General features: G+C 41.1%; 2 protein-coding genes across 10 annotated transcripts in view; one reads left to right on the top strand and one right to left on the bottom strand.

The window, feature by feature from the left end:
• PPIL3 (peptidylprolyl isomerase like 3) lies at positions 1 to 9,272 on the bottom strand. 4 transcript variants are annotated; one of them, XM_059393167.1, is made up of 7 exons: positions 9,141 to 9,272; positions 7,687 to 7,771; positions 6,343 to 6,417; positions 5,091 to 5,184; positions 2,950 to 3,017; positions 701 to 819; positions 1 to 360 (listed from the first exon to the last, which is right to left on the bottom strand). In XM_059393167.1, the coding sequence occupies exons 2-7, from the start codon at positions 7,687 to 7,689 to the stop codon at positions 234 to 236; spliced, it is 486 nt and encodes a 161-aa protein (XP_059249150.1). In that variant the 5' UTR covers positions 7,690 to 7,771; positions 9,141 to 9,272; the 3' UTR covers positions 1 to 233. The 4 variants fall into 4 exon arrangements, with proteins under 4 accessions (XP_059249150.1, XP_059249147.1, XP_059249146.1 ...); XM_059393164.1 differs by having other exon boundaries at positions 9,134 to 9,272; XM_059393163.1 differs by lacking the exon at positions 9,141 to 9,272 and adding an exon at positions 8,917 to 9,067.
• Positions 9,263 to 22,308, top strand: part of NIF3L1 (NGG1 interacting factor 3 like 1) — a 24,879-nt gene continuing 11,833 nt past the window's right edge. The window contains exons 1-5 of one of the 6 annotated variants that reach the window (XM_059393162.1): positions 9,263 to 9,351; positions 11,133 to 11,536; positions 12,360 to 12,540; positions 16,896 to 17,022; positions 18,615 to 18,753. In XM_059393162.1, the coding sequence (XP_059249145.1) occupies positions 11,182 to 11,536; positions 12,360 to 12,540; positions 16,896 to 17,022; positions 18,615 to 18,753 (802 nt within the window). In that variant the 5' untranslated portion in view covers positions 9,263 to 9,351; positions 11,133 to 11,181. The other 5 variants (XM_059393158.1, XM_059393157.1, XM_059393159.1 and 2 more) reach the window with 5 other exon arrangements.

Below are 22,308 nucleotides of genomic sequence, written 5' to 3' on the forward strand. Positions count from 1 at the left end.
AGTTTTTTAAAAAATTGAACTTAAATACATTAGATAATAGTTATAGTAAAAAATATGCTGTAATAATGGAAATGAAAGCTGTTTGGGCCCTCATGGTACCACCAACTCCTAGAAGATCTTAGCTATAAACAGGCAGGAAGATGATGTAATCTTTCTACATAATTAAAACTGGGTAAACACAATACGTATGTTCCTTGAATAGTCGGCCAAGTATTTTTCCAGATCTATTATAGCTATTGTGCAAATGGATTGGCATGTATTGTTATGTCCTTAATGTGTACATCGTTAAGAGGTCGATAGGTCTTCTCATTTACTGGTAACTTCTCCAGTTCATCCAGAGTCTCCAGACCATCTATCACCCTGAAAGAGAAACAATATAAATGGATGAAAATTTCCTTAGACTGAAACACAATATCCAAATACCTATTACAGTTTCCTGAAAGGACCATGCTCATAGTTCTTTGAATTCCCTAGTTCAGTGGACAATAAAAAATACTGATATTCTGTCATGGATAGGAGTCAAAATCAGAAACAAAAATTCATTTTTATGCCTTAAGACAACAGCAATGGGTAGGAATACTACCATCAAAGTACTCGCACAGCACCGCTACAAATGGATCTAATACAAACCAGTCATAAGATTTTCTTTGGTATCGGAAAGCCCAGAGAAAGTACGGAAGGATGACACCAAAATACTCACTTTCCAAATACTGTGTATTTCATGTCCAAATGTGGCTGCTTGCCATAGGTGATGAAGAACTGAGATCCATTGGTGTTTGGGCCATTATTAGCCATAGATACAACACCTCTAACATTGTGCTGTAAAAGATAGGGCAAAATATTTACCTGTGTTTTAATATAAATATTCCAAATATAGGACTGAAACAAGACCTGTACTTTTTAAGGGACCAAGAAAACATTTAATCAGCTTCTATTAAGGCTAATGCCAATGTTCACTTTTTGTATTATCTGTATTTCTAAAACTTATATGTAAATTGGTCATGTATCAAATCACATGCCCCAGTTAGTTTCATTTTCACTTTGAAGGAGTACAGCCACAAACATTTTTCACAATACCAAGGTATAATAGAAATCCTTACATTTATATTAAGGAACATGCTGGCATGGAACGATCAGGCAGACAACAAAACCAAAATCCCCATAAACTCTTCACATATACACTGGACTCTGGCTAGTTTCTGTATCTGTAAAACAAGGGAGGGTGGTTGGACTAGTTCAGGGGTTTATTCATAACTCAAGTGCCTGCATGAGTCAGCAGGTAATAAATTAATTGGACAGAATGTACACATTGGGGAGTGATGGAGTCTGGCAAAAGGAATGGTGTTATCTCTTGCCTGATAGTGCTAAACATTTTTTTTAAGCCAATGGCCATTGAGAATATATCTTGGGTCTTCTACCCAAGGGCAGTCAGTTCATGACCCAGGACTGAATGATCAAGGGAAGGTTTCCTACAGCTCTAATTTCATGATAGTATTTGTTAAACAAGTAACTATTAAAGAATTAAAAGGACTCTACTGATAAGATGGAACACATGACAGAACTGTGTTATAAGGAGTTGCTGCCAATAAATAATGATTACTCTCTCCTTAGCTATTTATCAGGAAACACTAGTGAGACAAGCAACAGAAATACAGCTACATCAAGATACTAATGCTTTGATGGACATCAGGGAGGGCATGTGATGTAATGAGCGCTGGGTATTATACGTAAGACCGATGAATCACAGGCCTGTACCTCTGAAACCAGTACTACGTTGTATGTTAATCAACTGAATTTTAAAAATGTGAAAAAAAGATATTAATCCTTCATTGTCTTCCTAAAAGGTGACTCCCAAATGTTACATTTGATACATACACAAGAGTGTAATGTACCCCTTAGAACTTAATACTCATTAATCTATTTCTAAGATTTAAGAATCCAGCTTACCCAACTGTTGCATATGCCTGTATACTCCTTATCTGTCACCTCAACCTCTCGGAGAACCATTATTCTACTATCTTTAAATATGCCTAAACAATATATTTTTTTCTTTTGCTTGTTTTTGAGCTAAGATAGTATCATGCTATTTTAATTTTTTAAATTTAAATTAAAAAAAATTTTTAAAAACAGGCATGCATTAGTTTATTAACAAAAACAAAACAAAACAAAACCAACAAACATTCCGTGGGGCACCTGACGAGCTCAGCTGATGGAGCATGCAACTCTTGATTTTGGGGTTGTAAGTTTGAGCCCCACGCTGGATGTAGAGATTACTTTAAAATAATTTTTTTTCTTTTTTATACGAAATTAAAAAGAAAATGTTCTTTAGAAAGTTTGAAAAATCAAGAAAATGTGAACGAAAAATGTGAAAAAAAAAAAACAAAAACAGGACACGTGGGTGGCTCAGTTGGTTAAGCAGCTGCCTTTGGCTCAGGTCATGATCCCAGCGTCCTGGGATCGAGTTCCACATCGGGCTCCTTGCTCGGCAGGGAGCCTGCTTCTCCCTCTGCCGCCATTCTGCCTGCCGGTGTGCTCGCTTGCTCTCTCGGATAAATAAATAAATTAAAAAAAGAAACAAAAAGAAAAACAAAAACAGGAAGGAAAATAAAAATCTCTAATTTCACCATGCTATGCCCTTCCCTTTAACCTAGTGAGACATTTAGCCCTGTTGATACGTTACTGATTAAACATTTCAGGTTGGATCCGAAGATAAGCTCCCTTAATATTAAGATACATGGGATTGTGAGATTCCAAAATACATTTATATATTCTAAAATATATTTAAGGCAAGAAATTTTTCTTGCCATTTTCTCCCTGACATTTATCAAGTATACTAAAACTACAAAAAAAGTTTGTTTGTATACTAATGACATTAACAACATACGTACTAGAAGTTTTCAAGTGTAAACAAGGCATGAGAAAATAGATTTTGAAGCACTAGAGATATACCTTAAGATATTCACTATATTCATCCTCAAATTTCTTGCCCCAGATACTGTTACCTCCTCTTCCGGTACCTATATTACAAGACAAATCAAAATAAGTATCTAATTAAAAAAACCAAAGTATCGGTGCGCCTGGGTGGCCAAGTGGGTTACAGCCTCTGCCTTCAGCTCAGGTCATAATATCCTGGTCCTGGGATGGAGCCCGGGATTGAGCCCCGAATCGGCTCTCTGCTCAGTAGGGAGGCTTGCTTCCTCCTCTCTCTGCCTACTTGTGATCTCTGTCAAATAAATAAATAAAATACTTAAAAAGAAAAAACAGAAACCAAAGTATCTAGTTAAAAGTTGAAAAGGTTGATGGGGCGCCTGGGTGGCTCAGTGGGTTGAGCCTCTGCCTTCGGCTCAGGTCATGATCCCGGGGGCCTGGGATCGAGTCCCGCATTGGGCTCTCTGCTCAGCAGGGAGCCTGCTTCTCCTCATCTCTCTCTCTGTCTGTCTCTCTGCCTATTTGTGATCTCTCTCTCTGTCAAATAAATAAATAAAATCTTTAAAAAAAAAAAAAGTTGAAAAGGTTGATTTTCTTTTCTTCCTTTTTTTTTTTTTTTTTTTTTTAAAGATTTTATTTATTGGACAGAGAGAGAGGCAGAGATAGAGAGGGCGGGAGCAGGGAGGAAAGGCAGAAGCAGGCTGGCCACTGAGCAGGGAGCCTTATGCCAGAACTCAATTCCAGGACTCCAGGATCATAAACTGAGTTGAAGGCAGTCACTTAACCAACTGAGCCACCCAAGTGCCTGAAAAGGTTCAGTTTCTAAAACATATGGGCTATTTTATAACTATTTATTTTATTTAAGAAGATTTTAATTTATTCATTTGACAGCAACACAGTGAGAGAGGGAACACAAGCAGAGGGAGTGGGAGAGGGAGAAGCAGGCTTTCCACTTAGCAGGGAGCCCTATGTGGGGCTCCATCCCAGGACTCTAGGATCATGACCTGAGCCAAAGGCAGACACTTAACGAATGAGCCATCCAGGTGCCCCTGTTTATTTATTTTTAAAGATTTTATTTATTTGTGTGAAAGAGAAAAAGAGGGCACAGCTGGGGAAGAGGCAGAGGGAGAGGGTGAAGCAGGCTCCCTGCTGAGCCCAACATGGGGTTTGATCCCCGGACTCTGAAATCATGATCCCAACCAAAGGCAGATGCTTAACCAACTGAGCTACCCAGGCACCCCAATAATTCTTTAATTATAAATAACATTTGGGGTGGCTGGGTTGTTCAGTTGGTTAAGCATCTGCCTTCGGCTTTAGTCATGATCCCAGAGTCCTGGGATCGAGTCCCACATGGGGCTCCCTGCTCAGCGGGGAGTCTGCCTTCCCCTCCCACCCCCGTTGTCACCCTCCCATGCTTGCGCAGGCAGTCTCTCAAAAATAAATAAAAAAAAAAAGTTAAAATTATATATGTCCCCTCTTCTCAAAATTTCACTTCACAGACCAGAAAAATAAAGTATCTCTACAAAGAAAGAAATCCTTTCACTGTCAATAGTGTTCATATTTTAAGATGTTATTTATTTATTTTGAAGAGAGAGAGTGTAACGAGCAGGAGGGGCAGTGGGAAAGGAAGACAGAACTGAAGCAGACTCTGCACCTGGCACAGAGTCTGATGTAAGTCTTGATCTCACTCCCCCAAGATCACGACCCAAGCCGAGACCAAGAGTCCAGTGCTCACCCCACTGAGCCATGCAAGCACCCCTGTCCTACTTTAATGCAAAGCTAGATGCCAGCAGCTTCTACTTAAAAAATTTCTTGCTATGGTAAGGTAGCCGGGTTATAAAAACTCTGTGTGCTTATATCTTTGGTTTTATTTTATAAAAATTAAATAAATTTTATTTATTAAAAAAACTTGTTTTCATATAATTCTCTAAGTAGGCTCCAAGTCCAGCGGGGCTTGAACTTACAACCCTGAGATCAAAACCTGGATCAAAATCAAGAGTCAGATACTTAACCTCTTTGAGCCATCCAGACAACCCCCTCCAAATATTTTTAATTGGAGCATAGTTTATATACAATGTTACATTATAAATTTTTTTATTCTTTGTCTACTCTCTTCTTCATACTATATACCCAATTCTCTAGATATTGATGGAGAAACTTACCTGTCGGATCTCCTGTTTGAACCATGAAACCCTTGATATTTCTATGAAATATACAGCCATTGTAGTAATTACTGGCACAAAGAGCCAAAAAATTCTGAAAAGAGTAAAAATAATGATTGGGAAATGATGTAACAGAAACACATTTAAAGCAATGAGCAAACTATTTTATTTACTAAAAATACCATTAACAATGCATTTATGTTTTTAGGAATTACTTTGGATCTCACTTTTCTGCCTAAAACACTTTAATGGCTTCCTTTTGTTCTTGGAATAGAATACACAATCCTACCTCTACATCTCATGTGTTAATAATTTCTTTCTATTACTATGTTAACCCCACTATCATTCTGAAAATTCATCTGAAAGGGGTCGGCTTACCCACCTAAGCCCTTTGTACTTCTATCTCTATACCTGGAATATTCTTTTTATGTCTTTCCATGAAAATGCCTTCATTACCTTCTGCACTAAGTTTAAGTATCACTTTCCTGGCTAGGCCTGCCCTCAACTTCTTTTAAATAATTCCTTTCCATTAGTCTCCATTTCAGTACTTTGTTTCCTACAACGCATTATCATGATCTGGAATCATTTTTTTTCTAGAATGACTCTCCCGCCCCCCAGCTTATTTTCTCAGAGTATTAGCTCTGTAAGGGCAAGGGATATCTCTTGTTCATTACTGTATTCCTTGACCCTGGCAAGATAGTCTTTCATAAGTAATTGCTAAATGAATATAGAGAGAGAGCTAACTTTTTCCTTCCTTGTCATTTAAATAATTAAAATAATGTAAGAAACAGTTCTCTTACCTAATATCCTAATAAAATGAGCAGAAAAAGATACCTACCACTCTACAGTTAAAGAAAAATTATCAATCTTTTCTTTGCTCCACCTTTAACATCAAAAGTAAGTAGAAACTGGGGCACCTCGGTGGCCTGCAGCTCGGGTCATTATCTCAGGGTCCTGGGATCAAGCCCTGCATTGCGGGGGTAGGGGTGGGGGTGTGTCTGCTCAGCGGGGAGCCTGCTTCCCTCTCTCTTTCTGCCTGCCTCTCTGCCTACTTGTGATCTCTCTCTCTGTTAAATAAAATCTTTAAAAAAAAAAGAAAAAAAAGTAAGTAGAAATTAAGTGAGAAATTATGCCGCCTAGTTTTTCCTGACACTGGTTTTATATACAAGTGTTCATTGTTTTTTAGGTTAATTTCAAAATGGTTATCCTGCTGCATTAACTCATTAACTTACAGGTACATAATGGTACTCACCTCACAAGTTTTGGGTGTCCTCTCACAGAAAACTTCTATTTTAATATCACCTACATCTGTATGCAGTGTCACTGACTAAAAACAAGAAAAATAAAAAATGAGATTTCTTCATGACTTTATGCATTGTATTTATTTCCCAAACTAGGATAAAGATGACAATCTGAATGAAAACACAAAAAAACAACATTTCAGAGATGAACTGTCCTCATAGCTGAGAGTAAGCTGTACTTCTTCAAAACTTATTTCAACAGTAGAAAAAAAAAAACTCCAGAAGATGAATATGTTAATGTAAAATGGTATCTATCCTAAAATTTGATAGTAAATACTGTAATGGAAATACTTAAGTGTGAATTTTTCATCAATAAAAATGAAAACAATGGTCATGTTAGTAATACTGATTTAAATGGAAACACACCAACATCATTTATATTGAAAAATAGTAAGAAAATGACTTTTCAAAACAGGTTCCACCATTTTCCTTATGTACTTTAATTCTGAGTGACAGTGTTAAAAACAATTCCTTTCTTCACTAAAGACAACAGTCTTCTGTGTTTCTAGATCCTAAGTGTACAGAGGTAACCATATTATTCTTGCTTGCTTTTTGTTTATCTGCTGTCCCAGTAACTTGCACATCCCTTTGGTTGCTACATTGTGGGGTGGGGGGTTACTCTGAGGCTTCCTTTTTCATTTCTCTTCTCCCAATAGTTTCTCGCAGTCAGAAAGTATGGTCAGGTTGATAGAGGGCAAGAGTGTGTGAGCCGGGGGTAGGGTGGGAGGGAGACAGAGCATTATTCTCATTGCCTGTCTTCTATGGCAAGCTCTGGGTGCTACCTTAGATCCAGAACAAAAGGATTCAGTTAAAATTATCACACCTGGGTATACTCTGCAGCTCCCTCTTTCCATGTATATGCTGTAATCAGTCTTTTTCTGTAAAAAGTAAATTCTGTGCATTTTAAGTGAAAATGCTGAAGAATTTAAAAGTAATTTTGCTTCTGGTTTTGTTTAGAGCGGTCATCTGCTGTGTGCTTCTGTCTTACCATTCATGTCTTGCCATTAAAGTCCACACAGTTTTATTTCCCTTAACTGAATTTCTAAAAATTATTTATAATGAAAGACATTATGAATTGCACAAAACTGGGAACGCCTGGGTGGCTCAGTAGATTAAGCGTCAGCCTTGGTGTCGGGTCATGACCCTGTCATCCTGGGACTGAGTCCCACATTGTGCTCCTTGCTCAGCGGGGAGAACCTGCTTCTCCCTCTGCCTGCTCTGCCTGCCTCTCCCCCTATTGTGCTCGCTCTCTCTCTGACAAATAAAATCTTAAAAAAAATTTGTACAAAGCTTACCATTTTTCTTCTTGATGGTTTCAGGAAGTACTACTGCTGAATTTCTCAGTCTTACCAAGAGAAGTTGGAAAACGTGCCTCTATTCCTGAAAGACAAAACTATGTTTATTTTCCTCTCAACTCACACATGCTCATTTTTACTGCATATTTAAAAGAAAACGTCTCGAATAGCATCCCCAAGTAATAAAAATCTGACTATGGAAACGATGAGAACCTTCCCGACTCAAGCCCCTCAATCTCTCACTTACTCTTATTCAAAAGCCTCCCTGCAACTCCTGCAAGTCAGGTACATTTCCGCCTTGGGGTCTAGACACCGAGTGTTCTCCCTTTGGAGCACTTAAACTCGGACGTCTGGACAGTTACATCCCTCACGTCCAAGTCTCTGCTCGAAAGTCAGGTCTCACTGGCCTGATAACTCTATTTAAAACTGCCTTCACTCTAGGACCTGCCCAATTATCTTCTCCTATAGTGAGATGCCTAAATTATAACCATTACCGCTATTTCTGCTTCTGTACCTTCGCTTGCTAACCCATGAGGAGATGGAAAAATACCAGCAGACTTTCTATGGACACTCTGGAACCACACATCCCCCGCCCAGAATTGACCCTGACAGAATGGCTGCTCCCGGACCCCCCACCTGGCTCTGGGCCGAGAGATAACAACCATCTGGCGCCCTGCGGCTTGACGGGAAGACCCTGGTCAATCCTGAGGTGACACATACCCTGGCGGCGCCAACTCAGCAGTTTGAAGAATGACAGCCCTTTGACCTAACCAATAATCTGTTCCCAGCCTTTTCCCGCTCTGTAGCGCGCCAGTCATATTATAGAGTTCCTTTTTGATTTTCCCGCAGTATGTGGTGATTTTTACAAGATACTATGATGTATGCTAAGTCCCTGCCTCCCCAAAAATAGTGTATAAAAGGTGTTGTGATCCCGAGCTCGGGACCTCTAAGCATCACTGGCAACGAGTGCGTGGAGGTCCGGGTTGGAACCTGTAATCAACGACCCTTGCTGTTTGGCTTTGACTCTGGACTCTGGTGGTCGTCTTTGGGGGGTCTCGGAATTTGGGCACAACAATAGCACTCACCAATAATGCGCTATTTATTTTTCTAAACGGGTCTGTTCCAACACCACCCTCCCCGCCGGGTATGCTCACTTGAAGCAGCCCAAGAATCAAAACAAAGAGCTTAGCAAGAATCTCGGTGGATGAAAGACCGAGTGATGTTACTTACCACTTCAGCTAGCACAGCTGTTGCTGAAACAACAAAAAAATCCCCTTGCATATACCCACGTTTCGGAGTTAAGAGACTTCGGCTACCGGAAGTCAAGCGGGGGACCCATTAGAGAGTACGCCCCTCACCTCCTCGCCTCGTTTTACCTCCTCCTTCCTTCCTTCCTATTTCAAACCAGAATGACTACAGCTAGGAAGACAATGTAATTTATCCTCACCCGGTACCTTTTGACAGCGAAAGAGAGCTCTTTTAATAAATGTACCAGGACACGAAACGTAAGCCGGAACCATTCCGCGCAACCTCTAGCAGTGCCTTGGGCTCCGACATAAAACGGGGAGGACCAGTTCCGCCCGGCTCCATCCCATCCCATCCTGCAGTGCCAGGAGGCTCTGCGCAGGACCGGAAGTAGTGAGCGCAGTTCGTGGCGGGCGTGGGGTTAGTGCACGCTGTGGAGGTTAAGACGGTGCTTCTGGGAGGGAAGGCGGAGGAGGAGACGGGCAGGAAATCTGTGTGTAGCTTGAGGGCATAGGGCGCTAGTGGGGTAGGAGTGCCTACTCGGGAGCTTCAGGCTGGGTCTCGGCTCTTCATTATCCCGGAAAAGGTCTGAAGTGGGACTAAAATGGGGAGGTATCTGAAGTCACGGAGCAGGGTGCAGTTTGCAGGCTGTCAAGTGGTCCATACTAATGTGCTTAAAATCAGGGCTGACACTGGGCTTTGCTCCCAGCTGTACGGTTGCATCTCGACCACACTGTCAGCGGGGCGCGGGTATTTTTATCCTCAGGTGGGCGGCACAACAGACGTTAGGAGGTGGCTTCCACGGCCGCGGCTCTGGGGGTCGGTCCGGTTTCAGAGTGGGCGCTGCTGCCCACCCGCTGTGCCGCCTCGCGTGGTTACCTGCGGCGTCAGGACGCGCAGCCTCGCAGTTTCCTGGTCTGTGAAGTGGAGGGTCTTCTCTGTTACCTTGAAGGGCTCTTTCAGATTTAGCAGTACATCACGCAAAACTGTGGTGGGCCACTAGGGCTTTACTTGCACGCCTGCCAGATATAGAAGAGTCTGGAGAGCGGGGCGGTATCAGCGCTTGGAATCCGGGGAAGGGAAGTGTGTAAGGACCTTCAGAAGATCTTCCAAGACCCCAGGCTCCAGTGGGTTTTGGAGGCTCCGCATCATTTCAAATCAGATTCTGATTAAGTACACACATGTCGTAGTAAATGTTTTTTGCTGAAAAAGTACATTTTTTTTTAAAAGATTTTATTTATTTGACACACAGAGACAGTGGGAGATGCTTAACGACTGGACCCCCCCAGGCCCCCCTGAAAGAGTACATTTTTCAACAAATTTGTTAAATATTTTTGTGGAAATACTTGGTTTTGAAATTACGATTATCTGGTTAAATTTACAGTTGGCTATGCTTATCTTGTCAGTTAGGCATACTATGAATGCTCTTCTTCAAAAATAGAAATGTTCCTGGATTCTTTTTTTTTTTAAGATTTTATTTATTTATTTGACAGACAGAGATCACAAGTAGGCAGAGAGGCAGACAGACAGAGAGGAGGAAGCAGGCACCCCCTCGGAGCAGAGAGCCTAATGCAAGGCTGGATCCCAGGATCCTGGGATCATGACCTGAGCCGAAGGCAGAGGCTTTAACCCACTGAGCCACCCAGGCCCCCTGTTCCTGGATTCTAATTGAAGTTGAGTGTTAGTTTTGTATAGGGCCCAGACACTGAAAAGGTTTTTTGAGAAGCTTTATTTTGGAAGTTGAAGGAGTCTTGGAAGAAAGGGTGGTATTTAAAGAACTGGAGAAGGGAGGCGAGTGGTTGAAGCAAGAGTGGGGAGAACAAGAATCAGGGCTTCTGTGAGGTCCAGGAAGTAGGGATGAACATCTGGTGTATTAAGTACCAAGCTCATGCTAGGTGACTTACACATATTAATTCATTTGCTCCTTGAATGGCCTCTGATGTAGGTTATAGTGTCTCCCATTTTGTAAATGAGAAAATAACCTCAGGTTAAATGAGTTACCTAAGATACCGTGTGATGATAAGTGGCAGAATTAGTATTTGAACTCAGGAATATGTGACTACAGCTCTTTTGCTCCTTTGCTTTGCTCCCTTGAAGGTCCAGGCCTAAAGTGTGTCTGTGTACTATTTTCTGTGTTTTGACTTCAGATACTCAGTTTTGCCTGATTTCTGTATGTTGTCATCTGTACGCCTCATTCGCAGAACAGTCCGGCTTGTTCATAACCCAGTCTGCAATCCTTCCCGCTCCTTCATGGATTTGAAGGTGCTCGTTTCTTCCTTGAATGACTTTGCGTCCCTCTCCCTTGCTGAGAGTTGGGACAATGTTGGGCTACTGGTGGAACCAAGCCCACCACACACCGTACACACTCTCTTTCTTACCATTGACTTGACCGAGCAAGTCATGGAGGAGGCACTGCAGAAGAAGGTGGATCTCATTCTCTCCTACCACCCACCCATCTTCCGACCCCTGAAGCGTATAACCTGGAAAACCTGGAAGGAGCGCCTGGTGATCCGGGCTCTGGAAAACAGAGTCGGGATTTACTCTCCTCACACAGCCTATGATGCTTCACCCCAGGGAGTCAACAGCTGGTTGGCTAAAGGGCTTGGTGAGAAGCCTCTTATTCCTTCCTGTTAACTATTTTCCCTACAAATGCTTTGAAATTTTAGAATGTCTTTCCAAAAGAATTTTAATTGCTTTAGCTGTGGGTACCATGATTTTATTTTTATATATTTAAAAATAATGTTGTGGAATCTGGCAACCGTATTTGATAAACGAAAATTTTGTCCTTAATGAATACGGAAAGCATAGGCAATCTTCATTGCTGGATTGAGCTTTGGGAGTCCTCACTCAAGTGTCACAGTGCCTGGCACCCGGAAGTTTAAGAAGCGCTTGTTAAATTGAGTCCAGAGCTCAGGCCTCTCCAGAATATACTGCGTGCGTTAGTTAAACAGACCTTAGAGTTTTATTGAATGCTTACTCCTGCCCAGTACAATGAAGGACTTTAGCCTATGTGTTTTAGTTTTACTTTTAGTAAGTTACTTTAGTTTACTCATTTGGGGCTGAAGCTTTTATGATTGTATAACCTGGATTAATGTGGCCAAGTAGGCTGTGAGCATTTGCAACCAGAATGATGGTTTACATGAATAAATTTAGGAAGCAGTCACAAATTCCGTATATCCTCTAAGTATTCATGAGTCAAGTTTTTGTGTTATTTAAGAGTCTTCTGGAAATAATTCTGAAAACAAATTGGTTTTGTATGTACAAAATCCTACATTATGGCGATTTAGTATATAGGATTTAGGTGTATATGTAAGAGATATGTGTGCATGTGTGTTACATAAGAGTCTGAGAATTGATCTTTAAGAACTCATTTCCTTAAAAATTTTGCTCATAACAGTTTCTTTTTAAAATTTAAAAAAAAAAAAAAGACACCATTTTTTCCCTAGGAGTTTGCACCTCCAGGCCCATACATCCTTCCAAAGCTCCCACCTACCCCACAGCGGGGACGCACAGGGTCGAATTCAGTGTTAATGGCACCGAAGACCTGGACAAAGTCATTTCTGTAGTGAAAGATATTACAGATGTTTCTGTCACTTCTTTTTCTACAAGGTACGATATATTTTTCTCCTTTTTTATGTATATTTATCTGTATGGATCTTCCTTATAAATTCTATAACCCTGCTATTTAGATCTATTTTGCCCCAGAGTGGGTTTCTAGGGCAGCACACTTCTCATCTGCATGTGGGTGTTCCACGGGGTCTTTTCAAAACAGTAAAATGACAAGTAACACTGTTTTCTATGTGGGAGGGACTGTGCTATACCCTTTTGCTTATAATATTTCTAATCCTCCTGATAACGTTGAAAGGTGGTTTTTTACCTGAGAGTATATAGATAAACCCTATTGATAACACTGATTACATGGATTTACTTTCAGTTTCTAGTAAAAGTGATTCCCAAGCACTTTTTTTTTTTTAAAGATTTTATTTGACAGACAAAGATCACAAGTAGGCAGAGAAGCAGGCAGAGAGAGGAGGAAGCAGGCTCCCCGCCGAGCAGAGAGCCCGATGTGGGGCTCGATCCCAGGACTGTGAGATCGTGACCTGAGCCGAAGGCAGAGGCTTAACACACTGAGCTACCCAGGCGCCCCCCCCCCCAAGCACTTTTTAAAATTTTATTTATTTTGGGGCATCTGGGTGGCTCAGTCCATTAAGCATCTGCCTTTGGCTCAGGTCATGATCTCAGGGTCTTAGGATCGAGCCCTGCATTGGGCTCCCTGCTCAGTGGGGAGCCTGCTTCTCCCTCTCCTACTCCCCCTGCTTATGTTCCCTCTCTTGCTGTGTCTCTGTCAAACAATAAATAAAATCTTAAAAAAAAAAAAAGTCTCTTATGGTTTGCCTCCCTCTATGTTTTCATCTTATTTTATTTTTCCTTCCCTTCCTCTGTGTTCATCTGTTTTGTTTCTAAAATTCTACATACGAGTGAAATTATACAGTATTTGTCTTCTCTTATTTTGCTTAGCATAGTACTCTAGTTCATCTATATAGGTACAAATGGCAAGATTTCATTTTTTTTGATGGCCGAGCCATTATATATATGTACCATGTTTTCTTTATCCATTTATTTGTTGATGGACATCTTGGCTCTTTCTGTATTTTGGCTATTGTGGACACTGCTGCTATAAACACTGGGGTACATGTACCACTTCCAATCACTATGTTTCTATCCTTTAGATAAATACCTAGTAGTGCAATTGCTGGGTTGTAGGGGAGTTCTATTTTTAAGTTTCTGAGGAACTCGGTACTATTTTCCAGAGTGGCTGCACCCCAGTTTGCATTCACAACAACAGTGCAAGAGGATTCCCCTTTCTCCCAAGTCCTCCTGAATACTTTAAAGGGAAAAACAAACAGACCATTCAGGTGTCTCTTATAAGGCCAATCATTTATTTAGGGCAGAGATACCAAAATGGTGCCTCATAGAAGGTTTCCTTTGAAGCTAATTTATCCTCATGCCTTTTGAAACATGTTAAAAGACAAGTTATACAAAGCTGGAACTTAGTAATTGTTTAACAAACAAAAGTAAAGGGGCGCTTGGGTGGCTCAGTGGGTTAAACCTCCTCCTTCAGCTCAGGTCATGATCTCAGGGTCCTGGGATCGAGCCCCGCATCGGGCTCTCTGCTCAGCGGGGAGCCTGCTTCCTCCTCTCTCTCTCTCTCTGCCTGCCTTTCTGCCTACTTGTGATCTCTATCTGTCAAATAAATAAATAACTAAAATCTTAAAAAAAAATAAAGATTTTAATAAAATGGAAATCTCTATCAGGCTACAACCATAAGTGGTTTGGTTTGGTTTTGTTTTTAAAGATTTTATTTATTTGAGGGAGAGTGAGCAAGCATGTTCGTGCACACACAAGCGGGGTGGGGCAGAGGGAGTGGGAGATAAGCGGACTCCTTGCCGAGCGGGGAGCCCAATGTGGGGCTCAATCCCAGGATTGTGAAATCATGACCTGGGCCAAAGTCAGATGCTTAATCAACTGAGCCAACCAGGTGCCTCTTAAGAGAGGTTTTTAAGTGTAGACCTTTTATAATTGAAAATGTTTTTTAATAGTGTTGAGGAATTTAAAGACTCTCAAGAGAAATTATAGGACTTTATAGATTCCAATAATGACAGTCTTGTACCTTATTGAAATACTGTGTAAGTACTGATATTAAAAGACAGTGATACAAATAAATAAAATTTCAAACAATACAGAAGTCCTCCTTGCAAATGATCTTGTCCCTGTTTTCCGAGAAGTGGGTATCTTTCCATACATATACCGGGATCTGAAGAAATGTATAGTTTTTTGGGTGTTTTCCCCCACTTAATTAAATGATATGCTGTATTTGTCTTTCTTATTAGCAGGGTGTCTTAGAGATCATCCCATATAGTTATAGAAGATCTCTTTGCCTGATATGTAATGTTTCTTATTTTAGATGTACCAGGTTTCTTTAAGCATTCTTCCTAACTGATGAACTTTTTTTCCCCCCCAACTGATGCACATTTGGTGTTAGTTTTTCCCTGTTACAGGTAATATCTGGGTTTTACCACTAGATTGGAGTCCAGGCAGTTTTTCCTTTTTCTTCCAAACTCCACAGATGATTCTAGTGTTGACAACTACTCTTCCAGATTCTTTTTTTTTTTTTTTTAATTTTATTTATTTATTTGACAGAGATCACGAGTAGGCAGAGAGTCAGGCGAGGGGTGGGGGAGCAGACTCTCTGCTGAGCAGAGAGCCCGACTCGGGGCTCAATCCCAGGACCCTGAGATCATGACCTGAGCCGGAAGCAGAGGCTTTAACCCACTGAGCCACCCAGGCACCCCCCTCTTCCAGATTCTTTTAAGGTGTCTTAGTTCTAGACTTCTATGATTATATTTAGAGTTTACGGTTAAATAGCGAACTTTCCTGATGCCAGTCTTTTTGGAGAGGCTCTATTTGGCATTGCTTTTCAGAGGGTGACTCAGGGAGCTCCTACATCAATGTTAATGGGATGCTTATGAAAAATGCTTGTTTTTGGCTTTTCATTCTAGATCTATGTAACTAGAATAGAGTTTGCTTGAAAATCTGTCCCGGAGAATCTTGTATTCAGTGATATTTGAAAGTTAACTTCCGTAGGGCCTTAAAAAAATGCAGTTTGCTGTAGTCCCATTCATAGAAGTTCTTTTTTCACTGGATCTGTAGAAGAGTCCAGCAGCTATCATTTTAAGAAGGTAGCAGATTGCTGATGCACACCTGGAATTAAGAGTAGTTCTGTAACAGGGCCCCTGGAAGGCTCAGTAGGTTAAGCATCTACCTTTGGCTCAGGTCATGATTCCAGGGTCTTAGGATCAAGCCCTGCATCAGGCTCCCTGCTCAGTGGAGAGTCTGCTTCTTCCTCTCCGGCTTCTCCTGCTCTGTGCTGCCTCTCTCTCTCTCTCTCTCTGCCAAATAAATAAAATTTAAAAAAAACAATAGTTCTGTAACAATGGTTTCAAAATGAGGTCCCTGGGTCAGCAACATCAGCATCACCTGGAACTTGTTAGAAGGGTACATTCTCAGATCACAACCTACAACTACTGAATCTGGGAGGTAGAGCTCAGCAATCTGTGTTTTATTAAGTCTACAGGGAGATTTTGTGGTGCCTGGGTTCTCCTGGGTTAAGCATCTGACTCTTGGTTTCCGCTCAGGTGGTGATCTCAGGGTCATGAGAGTAAGCCCCGTGTTGGGATCTACACTGAACACAGAGGCTGCTTGAGATTCTCTCTCCCTCTTCTCTCTCTCTCACATAAATGAATCTTTAAAAAAGAAGTTTACAAGAAGATTTTGATGCATACAGAAGGGTTTTTTTGTTTTTGTTTTTTTAAAGATTTTATTTATTTCACAGAGAGATCACAAGTAGGCAGAGAGGCAGGCAGAGAGTGGTGGGGGAGCAGGCTCCCTGTTGAGCAGAGAGCCCGATGTGGGGCTCGATCCCAGGACCCTGAGATCATGACCTGAGACGAGGGCAGAGGCTTAATCCTCTGAGCCACCCAAGCACCCCTGATGCATATGGAAGTTTGAGAAATACTGTTCTAGAAAATAGTTTGGTTTGGGATCAAATCTTAAATTTCATGGAATCTAACCTCTTTTACAGGAGTTGTAAAATGGATTGTTTAAAAATACATGTCATGGGGCCCCTGGGTGGCTCGGTTGGTTAAGTGCCTGGTTAAGCATCTAACTCTTGGTTTCCGCTCAGGTCATGATCTTAGAGTTACGAGACTGAGCCTCTTGGCAGCTAAGTCCAAGCTCAGCCCAAAGTCTGTTTGGGATTCTCCTTCCCTCTCTCTCTGTCCCTTTTGTGAGCATGTGCTTGTGCGTGCCCTCTCTCAAATAAATAAATAAAATCTTTACAAAAAATAAAATATATTTCACTTACTTTATCCTAAAGGAGCAAGTGATTTTTTTTTCTTTTATAGGACTGATGAGGAGGAGCAAACACGGGTTAGTCTGAATTGTAGTCAGGAGGCCTTGATGCAAGTGGTGGCTTTTCTTTCGCAGAGCAGACAGTTCTATCAGAAGACCGAAATTCTGTCACTGGAGAAGGTAACAAAAATATATTACTGTGCATTTTTGTTTGACAGTTTCATTTGTAGTTTGTTAGATTGACAGGCTGTGATAACTGTTACTTAAAGAAGCACAAGGTGGTCTAGAATGCGTAAAGCATCCTGGAAAAAAAATATTTGAGAAAGGAAGACATGCCAGGAGTAGAAAACTGTTGGTAGATGTTTCAGTCCATTTGGGCTGCTCTGACAAAATACCCCAGACTGGATAGCTTATGAACAACAGAAATTTTACTTCTCACAGTTCTGGAGGCTAGGAAGTCCAAGATAACAGTACCAACAGATTGGAGTGGTGGCTGCTGAGGGCCTACTTCCTGGTTCATCAGCGGTGCCTTCTCTCTGCGTTCTCACATAAAAGGAAGGACTCGGGGTACCTCTTGGAGCACTATTGTATAAGCGAATCGCATCATGTAGGCTCCCCACTTATGACTTAAGTACCCCCCAAATACCTCCTCATAGGGCTCCACCTCCTAATACCATCACCTTTGGGCGTTAGGATTTCAACATTTGAATTTGTGTGGGGGCAGAAGCATTTGGGTCACAGCAGTGCAGGACTTAAAAAAAAAAAAAGTTCTGATGTGGGGGCACCTGGGTGGCTCGGTCCATTAAGTGTCCAACTCTTGCTTTTGGTTCGGGTCATGATCTCAGGGTCATGAGGTGCGGCTCCCCACTGGGTGTGGATCCTGCTCAAGACTCCCCCTCCCCCAAACTCATATATCCACGCTCTCTCAGAAAAAAAAGAAATTAAATAATATAAAATAATTTTTTAAATTCTGTTTTTTTTTTTTTTTTTAAGATTAAAAAATTTTATTTGGTTGAGAGAGCAAGAGAGAGCTCACAAGCAGGGTGAGAGGCAGAGGGAGAAGCAGACTCCCCACTGAACAGGGAGCTGGATGCGAGGTTCGATCCCAGGACTCCAGCATCATGACCTGGGCTAAAGGCAGATGCTTACCTGACTGAGCCATCCAGATGCCCCTGAAGTTTCTGTTTTTTATCATTAAGTACGGTTGACACCCAGTATTACAGAGCACTACTTTCTAGGGTTAGAGACTCAGTTCCAGGTTCCAGGTTCTATCTCTTTTATACCCTCCGCCTGTACCATTTTATTTGCTCCTTTAACCTGATTGCTGTTTGTATAATGATTCCTATATCTTGATTTTTTAGCTCAGAATGCTTTCTTAATGTAAAAAGTTAAAAAACAAACCCATATTTCCAGGGACTCTCTGACATTTTCCTCTTAATGGATCCCACAGGTACTTCAGTATATACAATTACTGACCTTATTCCCTGTATCACCCCTTTATTTATTTTATTTTTTTAGAGACAGTGTGAACACCTGTGAGAGCAGGGGTTGGAGGGAGGGGCAGAGAGAGGGAGAGGGAGAGAATTTGCCTTTCCAGAAGTCTGAGCTTGTAGAAGTCAGAGAATGTCTTCGTCAGGTTTCCATCCCCAGGCTTTAGCCTGGTGCTGACATACTAAGCTGACATACTAAGTGTGCATGTTTTCTTCTCATCACGTGCTGTTTGTTTACTAGGACGAAGATGAACAGTTTTTCTAACTTCGGTTTCTCCTCAGCCTCTGCTCCTGCATGCTGGAATGGGACGCTTATGCACACTGGATGAATCTGTTTCCTTGGCTACCATGATCGAGCGAATCAAGAGGCACCTTAAACTACCTCATGTTCGCCTTGCTCTTGGGGTAGGAAGGACCTTAGGTAAATATGTACCATTTATTTGTCCAGTGCATTTACTAATGTAGTATTATGTAGTATTTGGGCAGAAGTTGAAGTTCTTGGTTATATTAATATAAGTGACAGGAAACATGTTAGTTCATGGGAGAGGACTGGTTTCTTTTATCAGTCAGGGTAGACTAGATGGTGCTGTGGCAAACATCTTATTGTCAAACGAGATTTATGTCTCTCTCATATTTGCTGTTCATTTCAAGTCAGCAGAAGTCTCCTCACCGCAGACTGATTTCTCTTGTAGGGAGGTAGTTTTAGAGGGTCTTAAACCATATTCTGACATGGAAATGATCCATTTTCTGTTCAACTCATTGTCCAGAATTAATCACATTGCCAGGACAAGTCAGGACATGAAAACAGTTCTACCATGGGCCAAGAGGAGAGCTGGAAATTGTTATTGCTCCAATTAACAATGCACATGTTATATTTTACCATATGGTGATACTTTACTGTGAGGTGCAGAGTGACCCACTGCAGTTTGTGTCTTGTAGCCACTGTCTTGTCTTTTGGCTTTTCCCAGTATTTTGGGGAACAAAGAATATTTGTTGGACTCCTACAGTGAGCTTAGCAGTGTACGGAATGTCCTAAGTATGTGAATTCCCACTGCAGAGGCAGGGGTAGAGCGTAACTGTTGAGTGGATCCTGAATGCCATGGGTTCAGATTTCTGTGTCCTCTTTGCTGCATAACTTTGACAAGTCAGTGAACACCTCTGTGTCATGGTAGTCTCATCTATAAAAACTGCAGTAAAAATAATAAAACCTTACTCATCGTGTGAGTATAATCCATGTGACAGGGCACACTGACCGGCGTACATTAAGTATAGTACATGCTAGCTGTTAGTTATGTGGAAGCTATTATTATTCCTATTATGTTACAGGTGATAAAATCGAGGTTCAGACAAACAGGTAACTTAGTCCGCAGACCACTCAGGGGAGTTGGTGTCCAAAGAACATGGATGGCAGAGATGGGATTTCCTTTCTGATCCAACTCCAGAGCTGCTTTTAAAATGTTTTTCTTTAGGACTTCCAAGTTTTATTGTATTTATTTCTTGATTGACTTAATTTTTGAAAGATTTATCTCTTTATTTGGGGGAGAAAGAGCATGCATGCGTATGGGTGTGCGTGGAATGTGGCGAGGGGCAGAGGGAGAGGCAGAGACAATCCCAAGCCGACTTTGCCCTGAGCAAAGTGGAGCCCAGTGTGGGTCTTGATCTCATGACCCCTAAGATCATGAAGCAAGTTAAAACCAAGAGTTAGATGCTTAACCAACTGTGCCACCCTGGTGCCCCTGCTTTATTTATTTATTTATTATTATTTTTTTTTTATTTTTTAATTGAAGTATACTTAACATACAATGTTAGGTTAGTTTCAGGTGTACAACATAATTATTCAACAAGTCTGTAGATTATGCTGTGCTCACGAGGTGTGACTACCCATCTGTCACCACACAATAGTATTACGATACCATTAACTTATTCCCTGTGCTGTACCTTTTGTCCCTGTGACTTATTCATTCTATAACGACGTGTCTCCTACCCGCCTCACACTTTGCCCATTCCCCCCCCTCTGGCAGCCATCTGTTCTCTGTATTTATCGGTCTCCTGCTTTTTGTTTATTTCTTTTGTTCACTTTAAATATTTTATTTATTTGATTTTTTGACAGAGAAAGACAGTGAGAGAGGGAACCCAAGCAGGGGGAGTGGGAGAGGGAGAAGCAGGCTTCCTACAGAGCAGGGAACCCAATGTGGGGCTCAATCCCAGGACTCTGGGATCATGACCTGAGCAGAAGGCAGACAGACGCTTAACGACTGAGCCACCCCGGGGCCCCTCCTTTTTTTTTTTTTTTTTTAAGATTCCATGTGTGATTCCTCATGGTATTTGTCTTTCTCTGTCTGACTTTTATTTTCCTTAGTGTAATACCTTCTAGGTCCATCAGTATCATTGCAAGTGGCAGGATCTCCTTTTTTGTGGCAGAGTAATGTTTCATTATGTATACTTAGCTCATCACCCTTGTCCGTTTATCTGTTAATGAGCGTTTGGGTTTCTTCCTTAGTTGGCTGTGGTAAATAATGCTGCAGTAAACACAGGGGTGCATATGTCTTTTCAAGTTAGTGTTTTTATTTTCTTTGCATAAATACTCCGTAGTGGAATTGCCGGGTCATATGGTATTCCTGTTTTTATTTTTTTGAGGAACCTCCATACTGTTTTCCACAGTGGCTGCACCAGTTTGCGTTCCCACCAGCAGTGGGTGAAGGTTCCTTTTTCTCCCATCCTCACCAGCACTTGATATTTCTTGTCTTCTTGAGTTCATCCTTTCTAACAGATGTGATGATACCTCCTTGTGGTTTTGATGTACATTTCTCTGATGATGAGTTATGTTTACTATCTCATCATGTGTTTATTGGCCATCTGTATGTCTTTGCAAAAACTGTTCAGGTTTTCTGGCCATTTAAATTGGACTATGTGGGTTGGTTTTTTTTTTTAGTGTTGAGTTGTAAGTTCTTTATGTATTTTGGATGTTAATTTGTTATTGGATTTATCATTGTAAATATCTATTCCCTTTTAGTAAATTGCCTCTTCATTTTGTTGATGGTTTCCTTTGTGTGCAAAAGTTTGTTTGTTTGTTTTTTAATTAAGATTTTATTTTTTTGAGAGAGACAATGAGCAGGAGAGTGAGCACAAGCAGGGTGGGGGGGCAGGAGAGGCAGACTCCCTGCTGAGCAGGGATTTTTTTTTCCCCATGATCCTGGACTCCAGGGTCTTGACCGGAGCCGAAAGCAGATGCTTAACCAACTGAGCCACGCAGGCATGCCTGTGCAAAAACTTTTTATTTTGGTGTAGTCCCAATAGTTAATTTTTGCTTTTGTTTATCTTGCTTCAGGAGATTGATCTAGAAAAGTATTGTTAAGGCCAATGTGAGAGAAATTAACTGCCTGTGTTTCTTTCAGGAGTTTTATGGTATCAGGTCTTACATTTAGGTTTTTAATCCATCTTGAGTTTATTTTTGTGTTACTGTAAGACACAGGTCCAGTTTCATTCTTTGGCAGGTAACTGTCCAGTTTTCCCAGCATCATTTCTTGAACAGACTTCTTCCCATTGCATATTCTTGCCTCCTTTGTTGAAGATTAATTGAGCATATATAAATGTACGTTTATTTCTGGGCTCTATTCAGTTCCATTGATCTAGGTGTCTGTTTTTGTGCCAGTACCATACTGTTTTGATTATTAAGCCTTTGTGGTATGTCTTGAAATTGGGAAGTGTGATGCCTCCAGCTTTGTTCTTTCTCAATAGTGCTTTGGCTATTCGAGTCTTTGATGATTCCGTACAAATTTGAGTATTATTTGTTCTAGTTTCATGAACGATCCTGTTGGTATCTTGATAGGGATTGCATTGAATCTGTAGATTGCATCTGGCAGTATGGACATTTTAACAGTATTCTTCAAATCTGTGATAATGGAATATCTTCCCATTTGTGTCATTTTCAGTATCTTAAATCACTGTTTTATAGTTTTCAGAGTATAGGACTTTG

This window comes from Mustela nigripes, chromosome 3 (assembly GCF_022355385.1).
Source record: "Mustela nigripes isolate SB6536 chromosome 3, MUSNIG.SB6536, whole genome shotgun sequence".
Taxonomy (NCBI): domain Eukaryota; kingdom Metazoa; phylum Chordata; class Mammalia; order Carnivora; family Mustelidae; genus Mustela; species Mustela nigripes.